General features: G+C 33.5%; 2 protein-coding genes across 2 annotated transcripts; both read left to right on the top strand.

The window, feature by feature from the left end:
- Positions 1-5333: 5333 nt before the first annotated feature.
- LOC100926998 (olfactory receptor 51A7-like) lies at positions 5334-6322 on the top strand. Its single transcript, XM_012545411.3, has one exon. The coding sequence runs from the start codon at positions 5340-5342 to the stop codon at positions 6279-6281; it is 942 nt and encodes a 313-aa protein (XP_012400865.1). The 5' UTR covers positions 5334-5339; the 3' UTR covers positions 6282-6322.
- Positions 6323-17474: 11152 nt separating this feature from the next.
- Positions 17475-18416, top strand: LOC100927254 (olfactory receptor 51A7-like). The gene has a single exon (XM_003764771.1). The coding sequence runs from the start codon at positions 17475-17477 to the stop codon at positions 18414-18416; it is 942 nt and encodes a 313-aa protein (XP_003764819.1).
- Positions 18417-23912: the final 5496 nt, after the last annotated feature.

The raw sequence follows: 23912 nt of genomic DNA, 5'->3' as shown, positions 1-23912 counted from the left end.
CCAGATTTGAACTTAGGTACTCCTGACTTCAGGGCTGACGCTCTATTCACTGCGCCACCTAGCTGGTCCTATTTTTAATTTTATTAAAGCTTTTCATTGTTCAAGACACATGGGTGGACAATTCTTCAACATTGCAGAACCCTGTGTTCCGATTTTCTCTCCCTTCCCCCACACCCTTCTCTACATAGCAAGTATATGTTAAATATGTAGAAATATATGTTAAATCCAATATATGTATACATATTTATACAATTATCATGCCGCACAAGAAAAAAAGAGAAGCAAAATAAAATGCCAGGAAACAACAACAAAAAGGATGAAAATGATATGTTGTGAACCACACTCAGTTCCCACACTCCTCTCTCTGGTGTAGATAGCTCTCATCATCACTGAACAATTGGATCTGGTTTGAATCATCTCATTGTTGAAGAGAGCCATGATTGGACCAATTTTAATCATTTAAATTTCAAGTTCTTTAGTTTCAACATCTGTTTTATTATTAAAATGGAAAATAAATTTTTTCCAGAAATATTTTTAAATGACCAACTTGTTTTACTCCAAATATTAAATTTTCATGTGATAAAAATACCTCATCATTTTAATGGTACCAAAAGATAACTTTAGGAAAATAAAGAAATATTTATACCTATTGCATTAGATCTATCAGAATGAAACATAATTAAGTTCATTTTTGAATATTCTTTATTAAAGCTTGAATTATTTCAAGTGGACAAAAGGGTATTAAAATATATATTTTGCTATGGTTAACCCGATTTCTTTAAAGGAGCTAATAAGGAGATAAATGAAATCTGGTCTCTTTTTCTAATTGACTTGCAAAATTACTGAAAATATAAGAATCAGCTCTCAAATTTGTAGAAACTAAGTTCAACAAAAACTGTTCCTAAGCTACCATGTCCAAATAATCTAAAATTCACTCTGTTGATGCCTGCTTTCTCATCTGTACTGACAAAGGATTACCACATATAAGTAGACTTATCCTGTAATTCTTGACAATCTGGCTCCTAGAATCTCCTGGAAAATGGTTTCCCTAAGCTTTCCTAGGGTTTGTTTGTTTTTTTAAACAAATATTACATGATTTACTGATTCATTCTTAAGGTATAGTTTTGTAAAATTCAAAAAGGAGAGATATAAGTCCTCAGATATGAGCTATCTCATCACATTCATTTTTTTTTTTCACATGAGAAAAGTGAAGTTAAGAAAGGTTAGTGGCTTTTTAAAATTAAATTAAATTTTAAAGTTGTGTAGAAATAAAACATATGTATCCAAGATTTGAAGGAAAAAAATTGGGAGGCATTTATAGACAGTTTCTCAGATAACATTCTCCTATCTCAAATATGTAAACAGTTTTTCTTTTTCCTAACAAAATCATTCAATCAATTCATGGAGCCACTGGTACTAGAATATATATCTTTTTACTTTTACTCTGACTTTCTCTTTATCACTCTATATTATCTTGTTCTTACACTAACAAATAGGCATAATACTTAATAATAATTGAATTTAAGTATTTAAAATGTGGGCAATATATTTAAGTGATAGAGATATAAAGAAAGGTAGTGAGACAAATATTCCAAAAGTATTTCTATTACATTCAAATGGTTTGGATATTGAAACTAAACACAAAATTTCCATAAGCAAATTCCCTTTGGTACCCTACCTCTAACCTCAGAGATTTAATTGTGAATTCTTGTCTCTATTTTTAGAGAAGAAATGGTCCAGTTGGCATTCTCTGGGGACCTCTGTGTCCTAGTGAAGAATGAATAAGAAGAAAAAGACAATGCCTATGATAAGCTTATAAACTCAAGCTCAGGGTTTGATGTTTTTGCTCCTGTGTCTGCCCTTCAGCTTCATGAGTCTACCTGGTGACTTTCATTCAGGTAAGTGCACTGATCACCACTTCTACCTCCTAAATTGTTTGATGTATATATTTAGAGAATTAGAATTTTTCTCGTGGAATTTTCCTGCGATTAGTTTGCCTCATATTTAAAGGGGACACGTTAAAAGGTAGAGAGGGAGATTCTATCACTGGCCAAACTCTAAAGCTATATGGATTCTTTTGTTAGGGCAAGGGCACAGTCTTAGGGATATAATCTAGCCTCTTTAGTATAAGGAACCATAAGAAGTCTAACAAACAAACAAAATTGTTCAGAGTTCAAATTATAAATAGGAAAATAAATAAAGACATTAGTGTTCCTTGATGTGGAATGCTATCTTAAATGCAATCAGGTTTTATTCAGTTTATCAAATTCAATCAATCCCTTTTATTTAATGATAATCTTCACATGATGTAACTATAGAGAGGTTAAAACAAAAACTCTATGTGTGGCCTTTTTTTAGGAAGGGTTGTGAGAGGGATGAATAATAATTTGGTTGATACAATAATTCAGAACAAATTAAACTAACATGAATTTAATTATTTAAACAACTTTACTATGGAAAAAGCCAAATGATAGGTGCTAGGAAAGATAATTAGATAGATGAACTCATCTCCCTGAGTTCAAATTCAACTTCAGACACCTAGCTGTGGGATTTGGGGCAAGTAATTTAATTCTATTTGGCTCTATTCTTCATCTGTAAAACGAGCAAATTATCTGGAGAAGAAACTGGCAAACCACTCCTGTGTTTTTGTCAAGAAAACCCCAAAAGTTAAATGACTTCCCCAAACTCATATAGGTGGGATTTTTGGATTTTATAAGACTGTTTGTGCATTAACCATCAGTTTTCTAACAACTAGTTATCATCATCCCTGTAGCTACATTAAAACTCCAATGTCCTTCCAAAGTGGGAAGGTAATCTTAGAAATTCAGTTACCCCAAAGCATCCACAACCCATGGTTTGTATTCCATATTGTATAATAAGTGTTTGTCCTTTTATCTATCCCCAGTTTCACTTGGAGAAGTGAGCTGTAACTAGAATATAAAGAGTTCAGAAGACTCAAGTGACATAATTTTAAAGCATTTAGTAATTAAACATAAATATTAACTATTTTAAGTCCATTGAAGAAGAAAAGAGGGGAAAATGAAAAACAAAAAGCCTGAGAAATGTTTAGGGAAATGCCTTGGATATATATTAAGTACCTCTTTAGATATCTCTATTTAGTATTTCCATCCACATTTTATAAAAGATGAAACTGAGATATGTGATTTTTCTCATACAGGTAGTCATCTTCTTTATTATTATATATAGAAGTATCTAGAATCAGGTTGAGCAGGCTCATGAGAACTTGCTGTCAAATCTAGAGCATTTACATCTTAGAATTCAGTAAACTCTACAAATCAGGGCTTGATTGAGTCTTTTCTCAATTTCTTTGTTAGAGATCAAATACTGAAGCTGAAGCTTAAATATTTTAGTCACATAATGAGGAGGCAGGAGTCATTGAAAAAGACCCTGATGCTGAGAAAGATTAAAGATAAAAGATAATGGGGACAGCAGTGCATGAGATGCAGAGACAGTATCATGGAAACAATAAACATGACAGACTTCAAGAAATAATGAAAGAAAGAAGTACTTGATTTGATGTGCTGTAATCCATTCAGTCACTAAGAGTCAGACATGACTGAACAACTGAACAGCAAAAGAGTCTTAAGGAAGTGATGGAGAAAATATTAATAATGAAGATTAGACTTCAAAGTATGCTGGTCATATATTACGTGAACAATAGATACTTGTAATTTTATTATATATATATATATATATATATATATAATATTATATATATATAATAAAATTACAAGTATCTATTGTTCAATTATATCTGATTCTTTGTGAAGCCATTTGGGGTTCATATATATATATATATATATATATATATATATAATAAAATTACAAGTATCTATTGTTCGAGTATATCTGATTCTTTGTGAACCCATTTGGGGTTTTCTTCCAGTTGATTTTACAATTGAGGAAACTGAGTCAAATATTTGATCTTACAAGATGAGTCTCCTTTCTGTCTCTCTGTCTCTGGCTGTCTGCCTGTTTTTCTCTCTTTCTCTCCACATTATAGATCTGTATACTAATGAGGTAGATATACTTGTTTATTTTTACATAAAGAATTAAATCTTGGCAGAATATTTGAAACCTTTTACTGTTGCCAGTTTTTTGTGATCCCCCACATCCAATTATGAAACTCCATGTGGGAAAGTGACCCACAGTTTAAGAAGTTTTATTTTGAGAACTAGAGATGCCATCCCTCACTGCCAGTGTTAAATATCCCTCTCCCTGCCTATAGAATAAATCTTCCCCAAAAGTCTCTAAGTTAAAGGTACTTATCTTTTTTTTTTTCCCCCAAAGGCAAGTAGAGTTAAGTGACTTTCCCTGGGTCACATAGCCAGCAAGTGTTAAGTGTCTGAGATCAAATTTGAACTCAGGTCCTCCTAATTTCAGGGCCAGTGCTCTATCCACTGTTCCACCTAGAAGCTCCTAGAAGCACTTATCTCATGAGTTGTTTTTTTTCAGTTGTGCCTGACCCTTTGTGAGCTTATTTGAGGTTTTCTTGGTAAAAATACTAGATTGGTTTGACACTTCCTTCTGTAGTACATTTTATAGATGAAGAAACTAAGACAAACAGCATGCAGGTTGAAGTGACTTGCCTAGTATCACACAGTAAATGCTAGAGGCCAGATTTGAACTTAAGAAAATAAGTATTTCTGACCCCACACCTGGGATTCTACCCACTGCACCACCTAGCTACTATCTTCCTAGTAATTTTCCAATAATATGTAATGGATCTCCTTTGTTTCTAGGATCCCCACTTTATGTTCCTACTTCTACTACTGGCATGGAAGACCTAGTACCATAATTGCTTCCCACTTGTACATGTCTCTGATTAAGACTGAGTATCTTTGTTTTTCTTGCTTCCTGAATTTTTCCTTTAGGTGGGTCCTGATGATTTCTTCTTTTCAGACAGAGAAGTACACAACTATTCCAACTAAAAAGAAACAGAAGGGAAGGAATTAATCTCAAGGTAGAGACAAAAAGATTTTCAACTGTCTCTCATTCTGCCTAGTATTTCACAAAGAAATCCTCTCTACATGATAGTCAACAAGCCAAACAAATATTTACTATTTTCACTGTTGGGGAACATATAACCTCACTATACAGGTATTTCCATTGTTCAACTGAATTAACTTTAAAAACATATTTATGTGTGCTTCATATGAACAGTAATACTGTTCATTTTTATTGAAATATTCAGAAAATGTTTGTGCTAATAAAGTCTTCAAGATTGGAGATTATGAACAACTAAGCCTTTACTTTCCCCTTTGAGGGAAAACTATTTGCCATTCTGACTCTGGTTGCCTTCCTAATCCCTCATTGCTATGTTACCTCTTAACACATCTGAAGCCCAGATATCCACCTTTCAACTCATTGGGATCCCAGGGCTGGAGCAATTCCACATCTGGGTATCCATTCCCATCTGTCTTATATACATCATTAGCACTGTGGGTAATTGTATCATCCTTATTCTCATCAAGACAGAGTCCTCACTTCATGAGCCTATGTACTACTTTCTCTCTATGCTGGCTTTTTCTGACCTTGGGCTATCCTTCTCTTCTCTGCCTACAATGCTGAAAACTTTTTTATTCAATGCTACAGCAATCTCCATTGATGCCTGTATTGCCCAGGAGTTCTTCATACACACCTTCACCGCCATGGAATCGTCAGTGCTTCTCATAATGTCCCTTGACCGTTTCATAGCCATCCACAAGCCCTTAAGATACAGCTCCATCCTCACCACCAGTAGAATCATCAAAATTGGATTGATATTTGCCATCCGATGTCTTGTACTCATACTCCCATTTCCTATCACTCTGAAGAGACTGACATATTGTAAGAAAAAAGTCCTCTCCCATTCCTATTGTCTCCACCAGGATGTTATGAGACTGGCCTGCTCTGACAACAGGGTCAATGTTATCTATGGGTTTTTTGTTGCTCTCATGGGCATGCTGGACTTGGCAATGATTTCAATATCTTATATCCTGATCCTGAAGACCGTTTTGGGCATTGCATCTCATCAAGAGCAATTAAAGGCCTTCAACACCTGTGTTTCCCATATCTGTGCTGTCCTCATTTTCTATGTTCCCATTGTCACCCTGGCTATTGTCCACCGCTTTGCCAAACACAGCTCTCCAGTTATTCAAATACTGATTGCTAATATCTATGTTTTGGTTCCTCCACTGATGAATCCTATTGTGTATTGTGTGAAGACTCATCAAATTCGGGAGAAGATCATGAGAAAAGTATGTCTGAAAAAGACCTGATGAGTGACAATAACAATTTTTTTTTGTTTAGAGATTTTTTTTTGTTATTGCTATTTATTTTCTTTTAACTTCCACATATAACTTAAAGAATATGAACCTAACTGCTTTCCCCCTCTCCTTCAAAGAAGTCCAGGATGGACAATCCTTAGAATTAATCTCAGCTCTAGAATGAAATATAGAAGCCATTCCAGTGGAACATGAATTTTCCTCAGAATTCTGAATTACTTGTCACACAACATTTTTACTCCTTCCCTCCCACCCCCATCCCAAGGTACTAGGGTGGAAAAGGGAAAACAAAATACATGCGATAATATACATTGTCAAATGAAACAATTTGCTGCATTGATCATATGCAAAATATGTGTCATTCTGTATTTTGTATTGAGAAGATGAGAACATGCTTCATCATTGGTTCTCTGCAATAATGGTTGGTCACTGCATTGTTCAGACTTTTTTCAAAGTTGTTTGTCTTTATAATATTATTATTAAACATAAATTAATTTCCTACTTCTCTTTCCTGTAATCTGTATCAGTTCATATAAGTTTTCTCAGATTTCTCTGAAACCATCACTCTTCCCATTTCTTATGGTAACATTGTATTCCATTGCATTCATGTAGTCTATGTTGTTCAACCATTCTCTAGTAGACATTTCTTTAATTTCCAGTTGTTTGCTGCTATAAACAAAAATAACTTTAAATATCTTTTGTACATGTTGGTCCATTTCTAATTTTTTTGATATTTGTGGGGTTTAGATCTAGTGATGACCCTGCATTAAATATATGCATAATTTAACTTTTAGAGTATATTTCATATTTAATTTATAGAATAACTGAAACCATATTTATACCAACAGTATAACATGCCTGTTTTCTAATAATCTTCAAAATTTTTCAGTTTCCAATTTTTGATATCTTTGATAAGATATTATATGATAAGGTTGAACCTTGAGTGTAATTAAAATTCTCTAAGGATTAATTATTTGAGATATTATTTAATGGCTATTGATAGAATAGATTTCTTCTTCATACAATGCATCTTAAAATATGTGAACCATTTATCAATTGGGAATGTCTTTAATTCTTATAAATCCAAAAACTTTTTTTTAATGTATCTAGGAAATGAGTTCTTTATCAGAATAATTTGCTGAAGAGATCTTCCCCATTCACACAATTAACTGTTTTCATTATATTTCATCTGTATTGATTTTGTTTGTGCTAAAATTCTATAATTTTTGTAATGAAAATTGTGCATTGCATCTTCAATGATCATCTCTAGTTTTTGTATGGTAATAATTTTCCCTCTCTATAGAGAGCTCAAAGGACATGTTTTCATTGTTTCTTTTATTTATGAGATGATCTTTTATATGTAAGTAATAAAAACAGCACAAGATACAAGGGTGGTCTCAATATAATGTCTAATCATAGTATTTTTTAAATTTGCCTACAGTTTTTCTTGAATAGTGAATCTTTAAGAGTTGGCTTTTTTCACTTTCTCCAACATTTGGTTATTGGTTCATTTAATTTCAGTATATCATGTATCCATTCCACTCCACTGGTCAACATCTTATTTTTAAGCAGCAGCAAATCATTTTCAAGATTACTACTTTGTAATATAGCTTGCCATGTGGCAATGCTTAGCCTTTTTCTTTCACACTTAAAAAATATATATCTTTCAATTCCTTGAACTTCTGTTCCTCCAGCTGAATTTTGCTGTTTTTTTGGTTTGTTTCTTTGTTTGGGAGATTTTTTAGAGAGGGAAGATGTGTAAGTCTAATCCTTTGGAAGTTCCAGCTGAATTTAGTTGGGTTTTTTGTTTGTTTGTTTGTTTTGTTTTGTTTTCTGGGAAAAAAATGTATATCTGGGGGAAAAATTTTGGTAGATTGATCAAGTGAGCACTGAATAAATTAATTTAGGTGATATTTTTAAAAAAATACTGTCTTAATCTATCCATAATTAATTAATATTCTATTGAGCTCTATCTTTATTACTGTAAAGATTGTTTTATATTTTAAAAGTTCCTGTGTGCATCTTCGTAGGTAGACATCCACTATGAATTTTGATTTTTTTTTTCCTCTCTCACAGCTGAATGTTTTTGTTAATATACAAAAATACTAATGAATTATTTGGATATTTTATGTATTTCAATATTTCTGAAATTATTCTTCTAAGATTTTCCAGTCACTATTTAAATCCTCATATTATTTATAAAAGTGATGTTTATTTCTTTTTTGTCTTTGCTATCAGTTTCATTTTCTTGTCTTATTTTTATAACTAGCATTTTTAGCAGCTTTTAATAAAATGTAATACCATCAGACTTCATTTCTGTTCATATTTCCAAAGAGCCCACAATCTAATGAGAACTCTAATGAGAAATGACAACATGTAAGAATAAGCTAAAATTTATGTTACCTGGTGTGGGGAGCATGATGAAGCCCTTCAACGTGGTGGAAAATTGTAAGGTATCTTCCCTAGAGATTCTCTACTTAAATAAGGGACCTGAGAAGAGTTCTCCAATGTCTACTTTCTACCTTCTTTAGGTAAGGGGGTCTCAAAAGACCAGTAATACTTGGAAGGTGTGAGTTTCAAAGTTGATATGATCTTAACAGAAAGATAATTTTCTGGGGAAAAATGATAAAGAACAGATGAGCAAGATGGAAATTATGGGATGTCTACCTTGTATCCCCACCTTGACTTAAATATAGAATCCATATTTTTATATTGTTGTCTAAGAGAAATCCCAAGAATTCAGCTTCACAGCCATTTCTTTTTAAACCAGTTCCTTTCATAATGAATATGGTCTTTACTCCTCATTATTTGCTCCCTCTGCTCTTTTACAGACCAGTTAAAACCTGTTATGACCAGTGTAACTGTTGATCAAACCATGTGGTAGGCCTGGCTCTTTCTATATTGTGATGATGAAAATGAGTAGGGTCCCTAGTGAAGGCCTGGTCTATTTCTCAAACTATGAAGCAGCCAGTCTCAGGCCCATTTTGAATAGATTCCTAATTCCTCTGCCCCAGAAAATGCTAATAAAGCCTTTAAAAAAAAAAAAAAACTAATAATAGCATCAACTTCTCTCTAATATAGTCAATGGCACAACAAAATGAAGTTAAGACTAGAACAAAAAAGGGGCAATAATAATAAAGGAAGGGAAGTGATCCTGATTCTACAGTGGATAGTGGCAGAAAAAAAGGGGTGAGAAAAACAATGGGTATAAAAACAGGAGAACAAGCATTCCCAGGGAAAATATAATTTTATCTCAGCTATTACTAAGTCTTTGATTAGCCCTATCCTGTGTAATAACTTGAGTGATCTTCATATAAGTGCCAAAGCCAGACAATTAAGGAGAAGTTTTTAGTTGGTTATCTTCCTGAGGAAGAGAATAAAGGGGAAAAGTCTATTTCAGGATGAGTGCATGATAATGAGCAAAAGCTTTTTATTGGAATATTTAAAGTTGACAGTAGTGAGAAAGGAATTAACAAAAAATTTCAAACTTTCTCAAAATAATTCATTTGAAGGTTATTTGATCTCAAGGAAAATAACTTATTAAACTTCATTTTAGTAAACTCTTCCAGGAATCCTAAGACTTTCTAATTTGGGGTGATTTTTTATTATCAAGATCTCAGCTCTCTGATTATCAGGGATTCTTTTCCTCAAAATTTAAAAAAGATCAATATTAGTTATTTGAAAGCATTCTCCAACCTCCTAACTCTTGATCTTTCCATATTCTCATTTCTCCACTTATCCATGGATTCTACAAAGATATAGTATTTCTAGATTTTGAAACTCCTCTGAGGGACCAGACAAAACGATTGTGATTATCCTTCTATATGCTGCCCTTTTCCTCCCATACATGGATTAAATATTCATTTATGAGCATTTTGGGAGGGACATTGATAAGCTAAAGTGTGTCCTGAGAATCAGAACTATGATGGAGATAGGATTTAAGCTTGTGCCATACAGAGTGATTGAATGACCTTGTGATGTTTAGTTCTAATAACCTTGTCATCCCTACTGAACAAATGAGGAAAATACCGGCTCCTTGAGGTAAATGAGGTCTTTTCTAAAAGTCATACATCTAGTGAAGTCCAAAGGTGATATTTCAACTTAAATCTTGCTGACTCTGGATTTAAATATCTATTGGGTTATGTTATCTATTATTACTAAAACAAACTGGGTTATGAGTTTTCTAAATATTATAATACGGAGGCATTACAGGATTTAGGAAATCAAGTAACTGGTTAACACAGCACAAAGGAGAATTAATTATATTAAGAGTTAGATCTAGTTATCTAAGAACTAGGATTTCTTTTGTGTTAAGAGAACCATGTGGCCAAATGTGAGTGAACATATGATTCATTTTCTCTATTTATCTCTGTATGACCAACAGTTGCTATTTTTATTTGGATTCTCAGAAGTACCAGTAATGCTTTCCTAATCATAAGAGAAATTAATGTTTTTTAAATTCTAGGAATGATTTTTTAAAAATACAGATCTTTAGCAGAAGGAATGACTGTTTTTCTATAGAGGGCATGGTGTTGATACATGCTTCCACACTGGACTAACCAAGTATGTGTCAAATTAAGTCTTATTTAATCAAGGTCCATCCTGCGCTCTAGTTAGTTACTGTCATTGTCCCAAAAACAATATATCCTGGTTTTCTTATAATGCACTTTATAGTTCATAACATCCACTTCAGTTCTTTTGGGAAAAAAAATTCCTCATCTTGCAAACTATTTTGGCTTGTAGACTCAAGCTACTTAAAGTGTTTTCCCAAAAGTCATATATGCCCTCTTAATCACAAAATCCTTTTTCAATATTTGTCATTCCATTCATTGAAATCTAAAAACCAAATGACCAAACACTTTCATTTTCTATTCTTCTGGGCTTTTCTTTATGAAATTTTGTGTTTACTCTGAGACCAGAGACAACAAGATTAGCTTCCCCAGAGGTTTCTACATCTGAAGGCAAGGAGGAGGGGGTGGAGAGTAGCATTTGCAATAAACTATCAAGATAGAGCCAGAAAAAGCACTGGGTCCTTTCCAGCATCTATCCTTTACTCCTACATATCTGTCTAGAGGCTTCTAATCTGGTGAGCGGTCTAATTTTGATTACTGCTTCTTAATACAGTTGATTTTTTCCTGGTAAATGGAAGTTTTCATGGGAAGTCTGTGCTTATTTTTTGTTAATCATCTTACTTCTTTTGTGGCTATTCAAATAGTAGATTAGTGTTTGAAGTATTATATCCCAATATTTTCTATCCCTGTAAGATCATGTGGGCTCCTCTTTGGGATTTAAAATTATTGGAACAGAGCCCTACTATACTTAATTCTCTCAAATGTCCCCTTTCTTGACAGAGTATTCAATAATAGTGATGAATGTGGAAAAGTTCATTTACATTCAATAATATACTATGAGAGTTTTTATCACCATAAATATGTATATTACTTCCTGGACTTCAAGTTTCCTCTCTTCAGCATTCTTCTTTCCAGATTTTTTTTTTCAGTTTATTTTTTGATGTTGGCCCAATTAAAATAAATAAATCTGTATTTTTCTTATTTCAATTTCCTTTTAGGATAGTCCAAACTAGATTATAATTTAATCTCTCTCTCCATTTACTTCTATTCCCTTCCATTTCTTCTTCTTTCCTTCTATTCCTTTCTTTTCCCTCTTCTCCTGTTCTCTCCTGTCCTCTCCTGTCCTCTGCTCTCCTCTCGTCTCCTCTCCTCTCCTTTTCTCTCTTCTTCTTCTCTTTTCTTCTCACCCCTTAGTGGAAAAATAGTTAATTGTTGAGTTCAGAGTAGGACACTGCAAGATCATAATTCAATTATTGGTTTATCTTAGAGAGTCAGCTAAACCAATGAGTTTTTAAAGTATCTAAGGAAGAAATAGGGAGGTGGGTTCTAAGTTAAGGATGCTGCTGATCAAATGGATACCTAGCAATTTTGAGGAGGTAAGAGGAATGTAACCAGGACATTATTACTCCACAGCTTCCTGTTCACTGACCTTCTCCAGGAATTTGGGCATCTGCAGCTTGGTGTTGAAAGCCCTTCATCATCTGGATGTGAGCCACTTTTTTAGATTTATTTCATCTTGCAATTTTTCACTTTATGTTAAAACTAAACAGGGCTCTTGACTGTTCACTAAACAGTCCTCTATCCTGAAAACCTTTCCATCCCCATTCTCTCTCAAGGGCCACCTTTTATGGAGAAACCTTTTTTTTTATGCCCTAAGATACTAATTTTTCATTCTTTCTCAAATTATACAGGATTTTCTTCTCTGGATAAGTGATGCATTCCCCCAGTAGTATGTGACCTCCTTGAGGGCAAGGAGAGTTTTTCATTGTGTATTTCTCTCTTTTAATTCTTATTGCTAAGCTTTCACGATACAGTACTTGAAAATATGAATTGAATTAAACTGTTGGAGATTTTTCATTTTCCTAACTTGCCTCCAGACTCTAAGGGCATCTATAATTGGTATTTCCTATAAAAATGACAAGAAATATGGGCATGATTTAAGATTTCTCCTATTATAACCAATAGTGACAATTAAGCACTAAATTATTCCCACTTATGTAGTATCAAGTCTTAGAAAGTCTACTTTTTGTTATTGTTATTGTTCAGAACTTTTAGTTTTATCCAGCTCTTCATTTCTCCTGGATTTTTTTTTGGAGGGGAATGTTTCTTAGCAAAAACAATATGTTTTTAATTGCCAGCTTGAGTTGGGAAAGACACTTGAGTGGTTTGCTGCTTCGTTCTCTATCCCATTTTATAGATGAGCTACTAAGACAAACAGGGTTAAATGACTTGTTCACATAGCTTGTAAGTGTCTGAGGTCAGATTTGAATTTAGGAAAATGAGACTTCCTGACTTCAGAACCAAGACTCTATTCAGAGTCACCTAGACGATCTACAAAGTAGTCTACTCTACTGTATTTTGCTTAAATCTAATGACAAACTTTTGAGTTTGTAAAATTATCATTCTTATAGAAAAAAATCATGAATCTAAGGCTCACATAAGTTAAAAAAGAAAACTTCCTGGGTCACATAGCTATATAACTATGTCTGAAAAAATATTCAAATCCAGACATTTCTAACTTCAAATCTTGTTCTCTATTCATTGGAAAATTTTCCTCTGTTGAAAGGGATCTTCAAGAAAAAGCAAATCTTGAAGAGAAAACTTTATCATTGCACCCCATTTTAAAGTAATATATGTCTGAAGGAGAAGGCTCCTGCAGGTTTAAGTACAGGATAAATGTTCACACCAGAATTCTAGCTAAATGAGTGAACTCATTTCTTTGAGGGGAGTTTCCTTCAAGAGCTTACACATTTTAGTTAAGGGGGATTTTTCAATATTCTCTGAGCTTATTACAAAGTTTTGAGATAATTATTTATCCAGAAAATGATTTATCTCATCACCTCCCTGATGTCATGAAGAAAATCTTCAAGAAATAAGTATAAATAACAACAACAGCAATATCTCTGTGAACTTTCAGCCAGTTTTAAGATTAAAAGGTTGCAATATTATAAAATGGAAACAGCTCTGGATTTACCATAGACAACTTATTTTTATTTCCCCTTCTACAGGTTATCAAATTGTTAACAATTGACAATCCATTTAATTTGCCTCAATTTTCCATTTGTAAATGGGATTGAATTTTTTAGTTGATATTCCCTTTTAAGCATAATTTGCGTATTTGCCAATTCTCCTCTAGCTTGTATCTAGGGTCATATTTCATAATAAAGAAAAAGAAAAGAGCACATGAAAGAATAGTTCAACAAAAACTAAGCAACATATCACCAATATGGTTGGCCAGTGCTTTGAAAATATGCATTTTCATATACATAAAGACATCTATGTACATGTGGGTATGTACAAATAAAATTTTATCTATATCTATATATCCATATCCTACCTTCATATTTTCATTGGTGAAAAATAAAGAGAATAAAATCTTTCTAATTAATATGCCTAATCCAAGCTCTAAATCCCACTCTAAATGGGAGCAAATTAGAGTTTCAAAATTTTAATATATTTTTATGTCTTCTACCTATAAATTGGCCTAAGATATATATGCCTCAAGATAATTGTTTTTCAAAAGGTGAAAAAATTTCAGCAACAAAAGTCATATATTATATGCAGTTTTTGCTCCCAGCTTTCCATATCTACAAAGAAGGAAGGGAAGGAAATTCTCCTACCTTTTTTTAAAGACAAATATTGTAATTACAATTTCAAAGCATTTTGTTTAGACAATTTAACTGTTATTCATTCCTTTTACATATTTTTTGTGTTTAATGTAATAGTTTCCTATTTCTTCACTAAATCAAAGTAATATTTTTGATACTCTATATTCATTATATCTTTTATTTCTTACAGAGCAATAATACCACATTATACTCTTGTATACATGATTCATTTAGAAATTCCTCAGCTAGTAGATATCTTTTTTACCTCCAATTCTTTGATGTTTTATATTTTTGTATAAATAGTACTTCTTTTTGCCTTTGACCTCATTGGGGATATATCTAGCTATTTGCTCTCTGTGTCAAAGATTTCAGAAACTAAATTCACTGTTTTAACATAATTCCAAATGAATTTTCCAGTATAACTGAACCAACTTGATAGCTTCACCAATATATTAGTCATAATGACTACCATTAGACATAAATAAATATATTTTTATAAAAATATTGTATACATACTTCTTTTTATCAATTCTTTCTCTGGATTTAGATAGCATAATTCTTCATATGTCCTTTACAGTTAATTTAGGTATTTATAATAAACAATAGCTTATTTACTCAAAATAATTTTAAAACAATATTGCTATTACTATAGACAGTGTTCTCTTGATTCTTATCATTTTTGCTCTTTATTATTTCATGAAAGTCTTTCCATTTTTTCTAAATTCATTGAACTCATTATTTCTTATAGCAGAAATATTCTTTCAGAATCATGTAAGGATTAGTGTTTCTTTAATCACTTCTTAGAAATTACTCAGGCAACCTATTTTACCTGCAATTTAGGGAAAGGAAGACATTGCAATGGGTTTATATTGTTATTGTTTTAATGAAATAGGTTATTCTTATTAAAATAACAATTGGTAATGTTTATAGTAAAAATAAGAAAGAATAGATTCATTAATCTTACCATGACTTGGCGGTGGCAATGATTTCTAAAATGTATGACAAAGGAACAAAAATTCAAAGGTGCCATACTGATCTCCAAAGTAACTGTTTATAGTCAGTAACAAAGTGTCTCTGATTTCCAGCCTTTCTAAAGGCAAGAATTATCAATATCTGAAGATTAGGTATTAACCACCAGGATACACACACACACACAAACACACTTTTTTTTTCTGTATCTATGTTTTCATCTTATCTATTTCTATATCTCCTACTAGATAGTGGCTAATTAGCATGTATGTATATAGATACATAAATATATTCATGTTCTTGTAATTATGTACATATATGTACATTTTATTTATATATGCATGAAAATTATATCTTAGGGAAAACATAAGTAACAATTTAGATTGGAAGCAAAATAATGTACACTAGTAAAATCACAAAACTCAAGATAAACCATATGCTTTTTTAAACTATTATTTTTATTAGTAATAGATTTTTATAGAAACAAAATAATGCTGGCTTTGTGGCCCATGACAACTTTTAATAGACAGTTGGTATTACCTGAACATCGATTCTTTCAAGAGCACTAATCATCAAGGTGACATTGAGCATGACATTTAACTTGATGTGTTTTAAATAACTTTATACTATTTTCCTATTAATACATATATGGGTTACTTTCTGTTTTGGTAAAGATCACTTCCATACATAGAATTCTCTTTGTTGATGAAACTGTGTATCCTACATATATTTTTGGATTAATAATCATACTGATGGTAATATACCTTCTCAACAGTCATATGTCACATTAAATATGGCTGTTTTTTTTAGATTTTGATCCCAATCATTGTATTTTAGAAGTGATATTCCTCACTCATCTTTATTTCCCCTCCATATATTAAAAAGGAATAAAAATACTTGCATATAAAATGTCTGTTTTAATACAAGTTAGCTGGATAAGCAACTTTGATTGAGCTATGACTTGATAAAATGAATAATCTTCCCATTTGATGCCAATATCAGGAGCCACATGTTCAGAAATATATCCAGTAATTCCTTATACCTCAAAAATTTTCATAGGAAGAATTTTCATAGCAATAACACCCTTCTTTTTTCTTCTCTACTCAGTTTGGAAATACCTTTGAGAAAGATGTAGGTTTGTCTTCTTTTTTTAAGGATATTTGGATTTTATTTTATTTTTTTAATTAAAGCTTTTTATTTTTCAAAACAGTGGACAATTCTTCAACATCAGCCCTTGCAAAGCCCTGTGTCCCAATTTCCCCCCTTCTCCCATGCTCAATGGAAGTTTGTCTTAACATAAAAATAGTGAAAATGGGGGTAAAAGGAAAAAGAGTTTGGGTATATTTTAAAGTATAGAAAAACTTGAAAATACTTCAAAACTAATTAAGTCCATCCCACAAGAATCTAGGTTTTTTTTTTTTTTTTTTTTTTTTTTACATTTTCCTTATGTGCTATTTTGTTGTTGTTGATTTTAAATATTCATTCACTAAATGTTTTTCTTCAACTATATCTACAACCATTTATGTCTATTGCTCTACTTCTAAATGTTGCTATGATAATCTCTATCTCAACCTTTGTCTGTCTCTGTATCTCTGTATCTGTCTATCTTTAAAGATCCTCAAATGCAATGTAATACAATGTAGAAGGACAGAAGTAGGAATCCTGAATTCTATTTGCAATTCTTTCATAATCAACTTGATGGGTAGTCTTTGGTGAATCATTCTCTGTTTCAGTTTCCTCTTGTATAAAAAGAAGGGATTTAATTGGATAACTTTTTAAGAACTTTCTCATCTCCTGAAATCTATGTTATTCATACACACACACACACACACACACACACTTACTCACAGTATGTAATTTGAACAATAGAGGACATAAGGATAAGAGATACAGGTGATGAATCAAAATGGAGATTATTATACTTAGAATGCATCTTCTATGGTACCTTGTTCAACCCATCAATCTGTTTTGTTTTGGTTTTTTTCCATTTCAGGATATGAGATCTGCCATCCAAACATTAATTCCCACCTCTGACATTTATGTTCTCTCTCAACATCACTGAAGCTCAGATTTCTACCTTTTTCCTCATTGGGATGCCAGGAATGGAGCATGAGCACATCTGGATAGCCATTCCCATCTGCCTCATGTATATCATTGCCATTGTGGGCAACTCTACCATTCTTCTCATCATCAAGACAGAACCTTCTCTCCATGAACCCATGTATTATTTTCTCTCTATGCTGGCTTTCTCAGATCTTTGCCTATCTTTCTCTTCCTTGCCAACCATGCTGAGAATCTTCTTGTTCAATGCTCCAGGAATCTCTGTTGATGCTTGCATTGCCCAGGAATTCTTCATCCATACCTTCACTGCCATGGAGTCCTCTGTACTTGTCGTCATGTCCTTTGATCGTTTCATAGCCATCCGCAATCCCCTAAGATATAGCTCCATTCTGACCAGTGTCAGAGTCACGCAAATTGGATTGTTCTTTGCCATTGCCTGTTTTGCACTTATAATGCCATTCCCTATCACTCTAAAAAGGCTGAAATTTTGCAAGGAAAACCTGCTCTCTCATTCTTATTGTTTGCATCAGGATGTAATGAGATTGGCCTGTTCTGATAACAGAGTCAATGTCATCTATGGCTTCTTCGTTGCTCTTTTAGGAATGCTGAATTTAGTATTGATTTTGTTGTCCTATATAATGATCCTGAAGACTGTTTTAGGTATTGCTTCCCAACAAGAGCAATTAAAGGCCTTCAACACTTGTGTTTCCCACATCTGTGCTGTGCTAATTTTCTATGTCCCTGTTGTGACTTTAGCTATTGTTCATCGGTTTGCCAAACATGGGTCACCATTAATTAGGATCCTGATTGCTGATGTTTATATTTTGGTTCCTCCACTGATGAATCCTATTGTGTACTGTGTGAAGACTCATCAAATCAGAGAGAAGGTCCTTGGAAAACTGGGTCTGAACAAGGTCTAATAAGGATAGTATTTTTTTCTGTAGAATCTTTTATTTTTTAAATTCACTAACTCATCTGCTTCCTCACATAAACATAGTATGTTTAAAGCCACATAACCAATCTCAATATCTACTTAAAATAAATACGGCATTTTTAAGGAAAATGGGAGCTCTAAACAATCATTTTATTTGCTTGTGATATATAGTATGTGTTATCCTTACTGATATTTTTCTTTCTTTTCTTTAGTGCCTTATTATTGGCTCCTTCCTTAAATTATTAGATACCTGTATTTTTTCCCTTTAAATAAGTCCTGGTTCTAATATTCTGTTTTTATTGTTTGTTTATTTGCTTATTTTGTTTTCTTTTCTTTTTCTTTTTTTTTGTTTTACTTCTACTTTATGACTTACAATAGCTTTTAGTGGTTTTCTATGTCCCCATCGTTTCCTAGTATGGATTCTCACTTATTTTCATATTCTGCTGATATGTTTTTTGCTGATATTCTGACTTGCAGAATATTTGCCTAACCACATTCAACCACATTTCTAAATTTCTTTGGTCTTTTAACTATTCAATGATTGATTTATTAAATAAATGAATCACATCATCTCAAAATGAATAAATTTTCACAGGTCATGTATTCAATACATAACTTTTTCTGCAGCTACTCTGATGAGTTATAATTAAACCTTCATTTGAGGACTCCAGAAAAGAGGAACTCATCATTGAAGGTATTCAATTCCATGTTCGATTGAATTGTTAGGCATTTTTCTTAATTTCAAGTTAGTTTCTCTTTCTGTCTCTGTCTTTGTCTCTCTGTCTCTCTGTCTCTCTCTCTCTGTCTCTCTCTCTCTCTGTCTCTGTCTCTCTCTTCTGTGTCTCCCTCTATCTCTCTCTGTGTCTGTCTCTCTCTCTCTGTTTCTGTGTGTGTGTGTGTGTGTGTGTGTCTGTGTGTGTGTGTGTGTCTTCACCTTTTCCTTACCATTATTTCATTTTTGCTCTCTGAGACTAGGCAGAATAATCTCATCCCCTCTACTGAAATAAATATTTAAGGACAGCTATCATATTTCTGAAAAATTTGATTTTATTCACACTAAACATTCTTCATTCTTTTACTTTTATAGGAGATTCCAATCCTTTAAATATTTTGATTCTTGTTCTTGGTGTCTGCTTCTCTTGGGTTGTTCCTTATATATAACACTCAAATATCAGTACAATATTCCTGTTATAACTTGATCAGCACAGAGTACTGCAGAATGTTCACTAACATTTTGCTCAGTACTATGTCTCTAGAGAAAATGGCCTTTGACAATTCACTGGTTTGAGTCATAAATTTCATTCAGCATTTTAAGAGACAACTATTGAATTAACTTGGAAAACAGCTGATGAGAAACAAAGCCTCTTTCAGTATTTTGTATTTCAAAAAGATCATTCTTTTATAAAAAGGATATAACTTGAGTTTAACGTTTAAGAAATTTAAGCAGTGGAATTTTGTTATACTTGTCAGAAATATAATTTTACTAAATATCATTCAGATAGAAAAGATAGATACATAATTAAGTAAAGTCTCTTAAAAATTCTGAATGATGAGCCAATTAAAAGCATACAAATAATAAAAATGAGAGAACTGTGCTAATGATGGGCTGTAGTTCACACTTTATATTAGTACTCAATGCCAGGCAGATTTGGCTGGCTAATGAAAGGCTGAAGTTTTTTATTTATTGACTACTCCTGTGGAAGAAGGAAGAAAAAAAAGAAGAAAAAGAAGAAGAAAAGACAAAGAAGATCAAGAGGAAGAGGAGGTTAAGGACAAGGAAGAAAAGGAGGACAAGGAACAAGAGGATGAAGATAAAGAAGAGGAAGAAGAGGATAAGGAGCAGGAGGAAGAAGAGAAGCAACAAGAGTGATGAAGAGGATACACTTATCTTTTCTTCAAAAGAAAAGTGCAAAGAGAAGAAAAGGAATGTAATGAAGACAGAAGACATTTTGGGGAATCTATGGCTGAGAGGTGGAATAAAAGAATAATCCTTAAACTGAAAACTCTTGCCAAAGTTGAGATAAGGGTTATGATCTTTTTATAAAAGAGCTAGACACTACTTCAAATGAACGAATTATGTATGGAACTAGACTAAGGGTTATCACAATTGTGTTCAAGGAGCAAAATCAGCCAATGGGAGGAGCAACTTAGAATACATCATAAGAGAAGGAACCTCCTAAAGCACCTTTTCCAGTGGAGATGCCCAACACTTCCATGAACACAATATTTGTTAATATGAATTTGTGTGTCTATGAAAAGTAATGGTTAATTGAGGGGGGGATTCTTTCTCCCTTCTGGAAATGGGAAAGAGCAATCCTCCAGATCTTCTCAGATAAGCTTGACTCAAAGGTTTATCTTTCTTTAGTTTTCTACTACTTCTCCACTTTGCACACTTCTATCATATAGTGAAGTATTCTTGAGTCTTAGGCAGTTTGAGCATGGATAGAAGCACGGACATTCAGATCATGAAGATCTGAATTTTAATCTAACATTAACTTGCTACCTGAGAAACTCATCTATAAAATGAACATGATAATACTAAATTTTCAAAGCATTTTTGAGGAACAAATTATATAATATTTGTAAAATTCTTTAAAAATCTTAAAGTACAGTATAAATGCTTTTAAAAAATCTCATGGTATCAGAATCTTTTTGTCACTTGAAAAACTACAATTCCCTTTGACCCAGCAGTGTTACTACTGGGCTTATATCCCAAAGAGCTCATAAAGAAGGGAAAGGGACCTGTATGTGCACGAATGTTTGTGGCAGCCCTCTTTGTAGTGGCTAGAAACTGGAAAATGAGTGGATATCCATCAGTTGGAGAATGGCTGAATAAATTGTGGTATATGAATATTATGGAATATTATTGTTCTGTAAGAAATGATTAACAGGAAGATTTCAGAAAGGCCTGGAGAAACTTACATGAATTGATGCTGAGTGAAACAAGCAGGGTCAAGAGATCATTATATACTTCAACAACAATACTATATGATGACCAATTCTGATGGACCTGGCCATCCTCAGCAATGAGATCAACCAAATCATTTCCAATGGAGCAGTAATGAACTGAACCAGCTACACCCAGCGAAAAAACTCTGGGAGATGACTAAGAACCATTACATTGAATTCCCAATCCCCATATTTTTGCCCACCTACATTTTTGATTTCCTTCACAGGCTAATTGTACAATATTTCAGAGTCTGATTCTTTTTGTACAGCAAAATAACGGTTTGGTCATGTATGCTTATTGTGTATCTAATTTATATTTTAATATATTTAACATCTACTGGTCATCCTGCCATCTGGGATGGGGTGGGGGAAAGAGGGAAAAAATTGGAACAAGAGGTTTGGCAATTGTCAATGCTGTAAAGTTACCCATACATATAACTTGTAAATAAAAGGCTATTAAATAAAAAAGAAAAAAGAAAAGAAAGAAAGAAAGAAAGAAAAACTACAACTACCAATATCCCTAACACAGCCTTAGACCTGACATCATGAATGACAACTGTGAAGAAATTGTGGGTGACATAAAAAATAGAAGTACTCAAAAAATAATAAAGAAGGAAGGATATAATTCAAGCTATACAATCATGATGCTCTCTTGTTCTTCAGTACCACTGGCAAGCAGAAGTGGATGTGAGGGTATATACAATACAATGTGTAACCTAATTGAAAGTTCAGAACCCTTAACCTATGTTTCTATATCTGATTGTTATTGATGATTAGATTCACAGGGACAAGTGAAAGAGGAAATTTTTTTTAGGGGGAAAATCAATCAATGGATAGTCCAGACTCCTTTTCTTGTTTATTGTTCACAAGGGAATTGTGATCAGAAAAATTTGCTTATATGGGCCAAATAAAGTTTCATACTCAATTTAGTATGAAAGAATTTCATTAGTTGCCTAGATAAAGCTGACCTGTAATTGGGTGCGTAGAGACCTCCCAGTACATAGTTAATTTGACTAGCGGTCAAATATGGAATCACTTTTTCACTGGTTCCTAGCAATAGGCAAATTGTTTTTTTGGCTGCTTGTAAAATTTTTTCCTTAATCTGATAGTTCTGAAATTTTGCCACAATATTCCTTGGGGTTTTTATTTTAGGGTTTCTTTCAGAAGGTGTTCGATGAATTCTTTCAATGCCTATTTTACCTTCTGATTCTATTACATCTGGGCAGTTCTCTTTGATGATTTCTTGTAAAATAGTATCTAGGCTCTTTTTTTCATCATAGTTTTCGGAAAGTCCAATAATCCTCAGATTATCTCTCCTAGATCTATTTTCCAAGTCTGTCGTTTTTGCAAGTAGATAATTCATGGTTTTTTCCAGTTTGTCATTTTTTTTTTTGCTTGACTGATTCTTGCTGTCTCAATGCATCATTAGTTTCAATTTGTTCAGTTCTAATTTTTAAAGAATTATTTTCTTCATTAGCTTTTTTTACTTCTTTCTGTATATGTCCAATTGAGTTTTTGAATGTATTGTTTTGGTCTGTGGAATTATTTTCCATTTCACTAATTTTTTTTTTTAGTGAATTATTTTCTTTTTCCAATTCACAGATCCTACTTTCTTGCGTGTTCTTTGTCTTTTCCAATTCACAAATCCTACTTTCTAGTGAATTCTTTATTTTTTCCAATTCACAATTCTTACTTTCCTGAGATTTTTTTACTTTTTCCAATTCGTATTTCAGGAAGTTGTTGCTCTCTTGTAAGGCTTCTCTTTCCTTTCCCCATTTATCTTCTAACTCTCTTTTGAGACTTTTAATGGTCTCTTCTATGAGAGCATCATGTAAAGGAGGACAGTCTGATGCATTTTTGCTGTTTGAGGTCTCTTCAGGTTTGCTGACCTGCTCTTTTTCTGCATAGAAGCTGTCGATCGTTCTTTTCATCTTTTTATTCATGTTTTAAAGCCTTTAGGGTAGGTCTCCTAGGCAAGGGGGTTACCAGCTTCCTCTGCAGAGCAGGGAAAGATGTAAACCGATTTCCGGCTCCGAGGTATGGGAGTGCTCTGAGTGAGAGTTTTCCCTTCCCCCAACAGGAAGTGGATTCAGCACTGGCCGAGCTATCAAACTGCTTAGTAGGGCTGAGTGGATTAGCGATTGCCCTCGGCTAGAGACTAAGGGGTGAAAGTGTCACTGCCCCAGGCCGGAGCCTCTTGTGGGACTGTGAGTATTAGCAGCTGACCGCAGACCACAGACCGCAGACCGCCCCAAACTCTGCCCAGCGTCTCTGCCTGATGCAAATCGGCCCTGGAAAAGCTCTATGGCCCCAAGCCGAGCTCCCCACTGCGCAGATTGGAGGCTAACCCGGGCTGCGTCCTCCTGCCGTGCAGGATCACAACTGCCCCAAGGAAAAGCCCGTACTGCGGGTTGGGGCTGCGCGCTTGTGCTGAGATCTGTGCCTTCACCCTCGGTTTGAGACTCTCCTCGGAACCTAATTTCTCTCCCCGTCTGCGCCGATCTCCCCCCTGGCCCCGGAACCAACCTTTTTT

Source organism: Sarcophilus harrisii, chromosome 3 (assembly GCF_902635505.1).
Source record: "Sarcophilus harrisii chromosome 3, mSarHar1.11, whole genome shotgun sequence".
Taxonomy (NCBI): domain Eukaryota; kingdom Metazoa; phylum Chordata; class Mammalia; order Dasyuromorphia; family Dasyuridae; genus Sarcophilus; species Sarcophilus harrisii.
The sequence above is the reverse complement of the archived record's forward strand: the minus strand, read 5'-3'. Positions and strand labels throughout refer to the sequence as shown.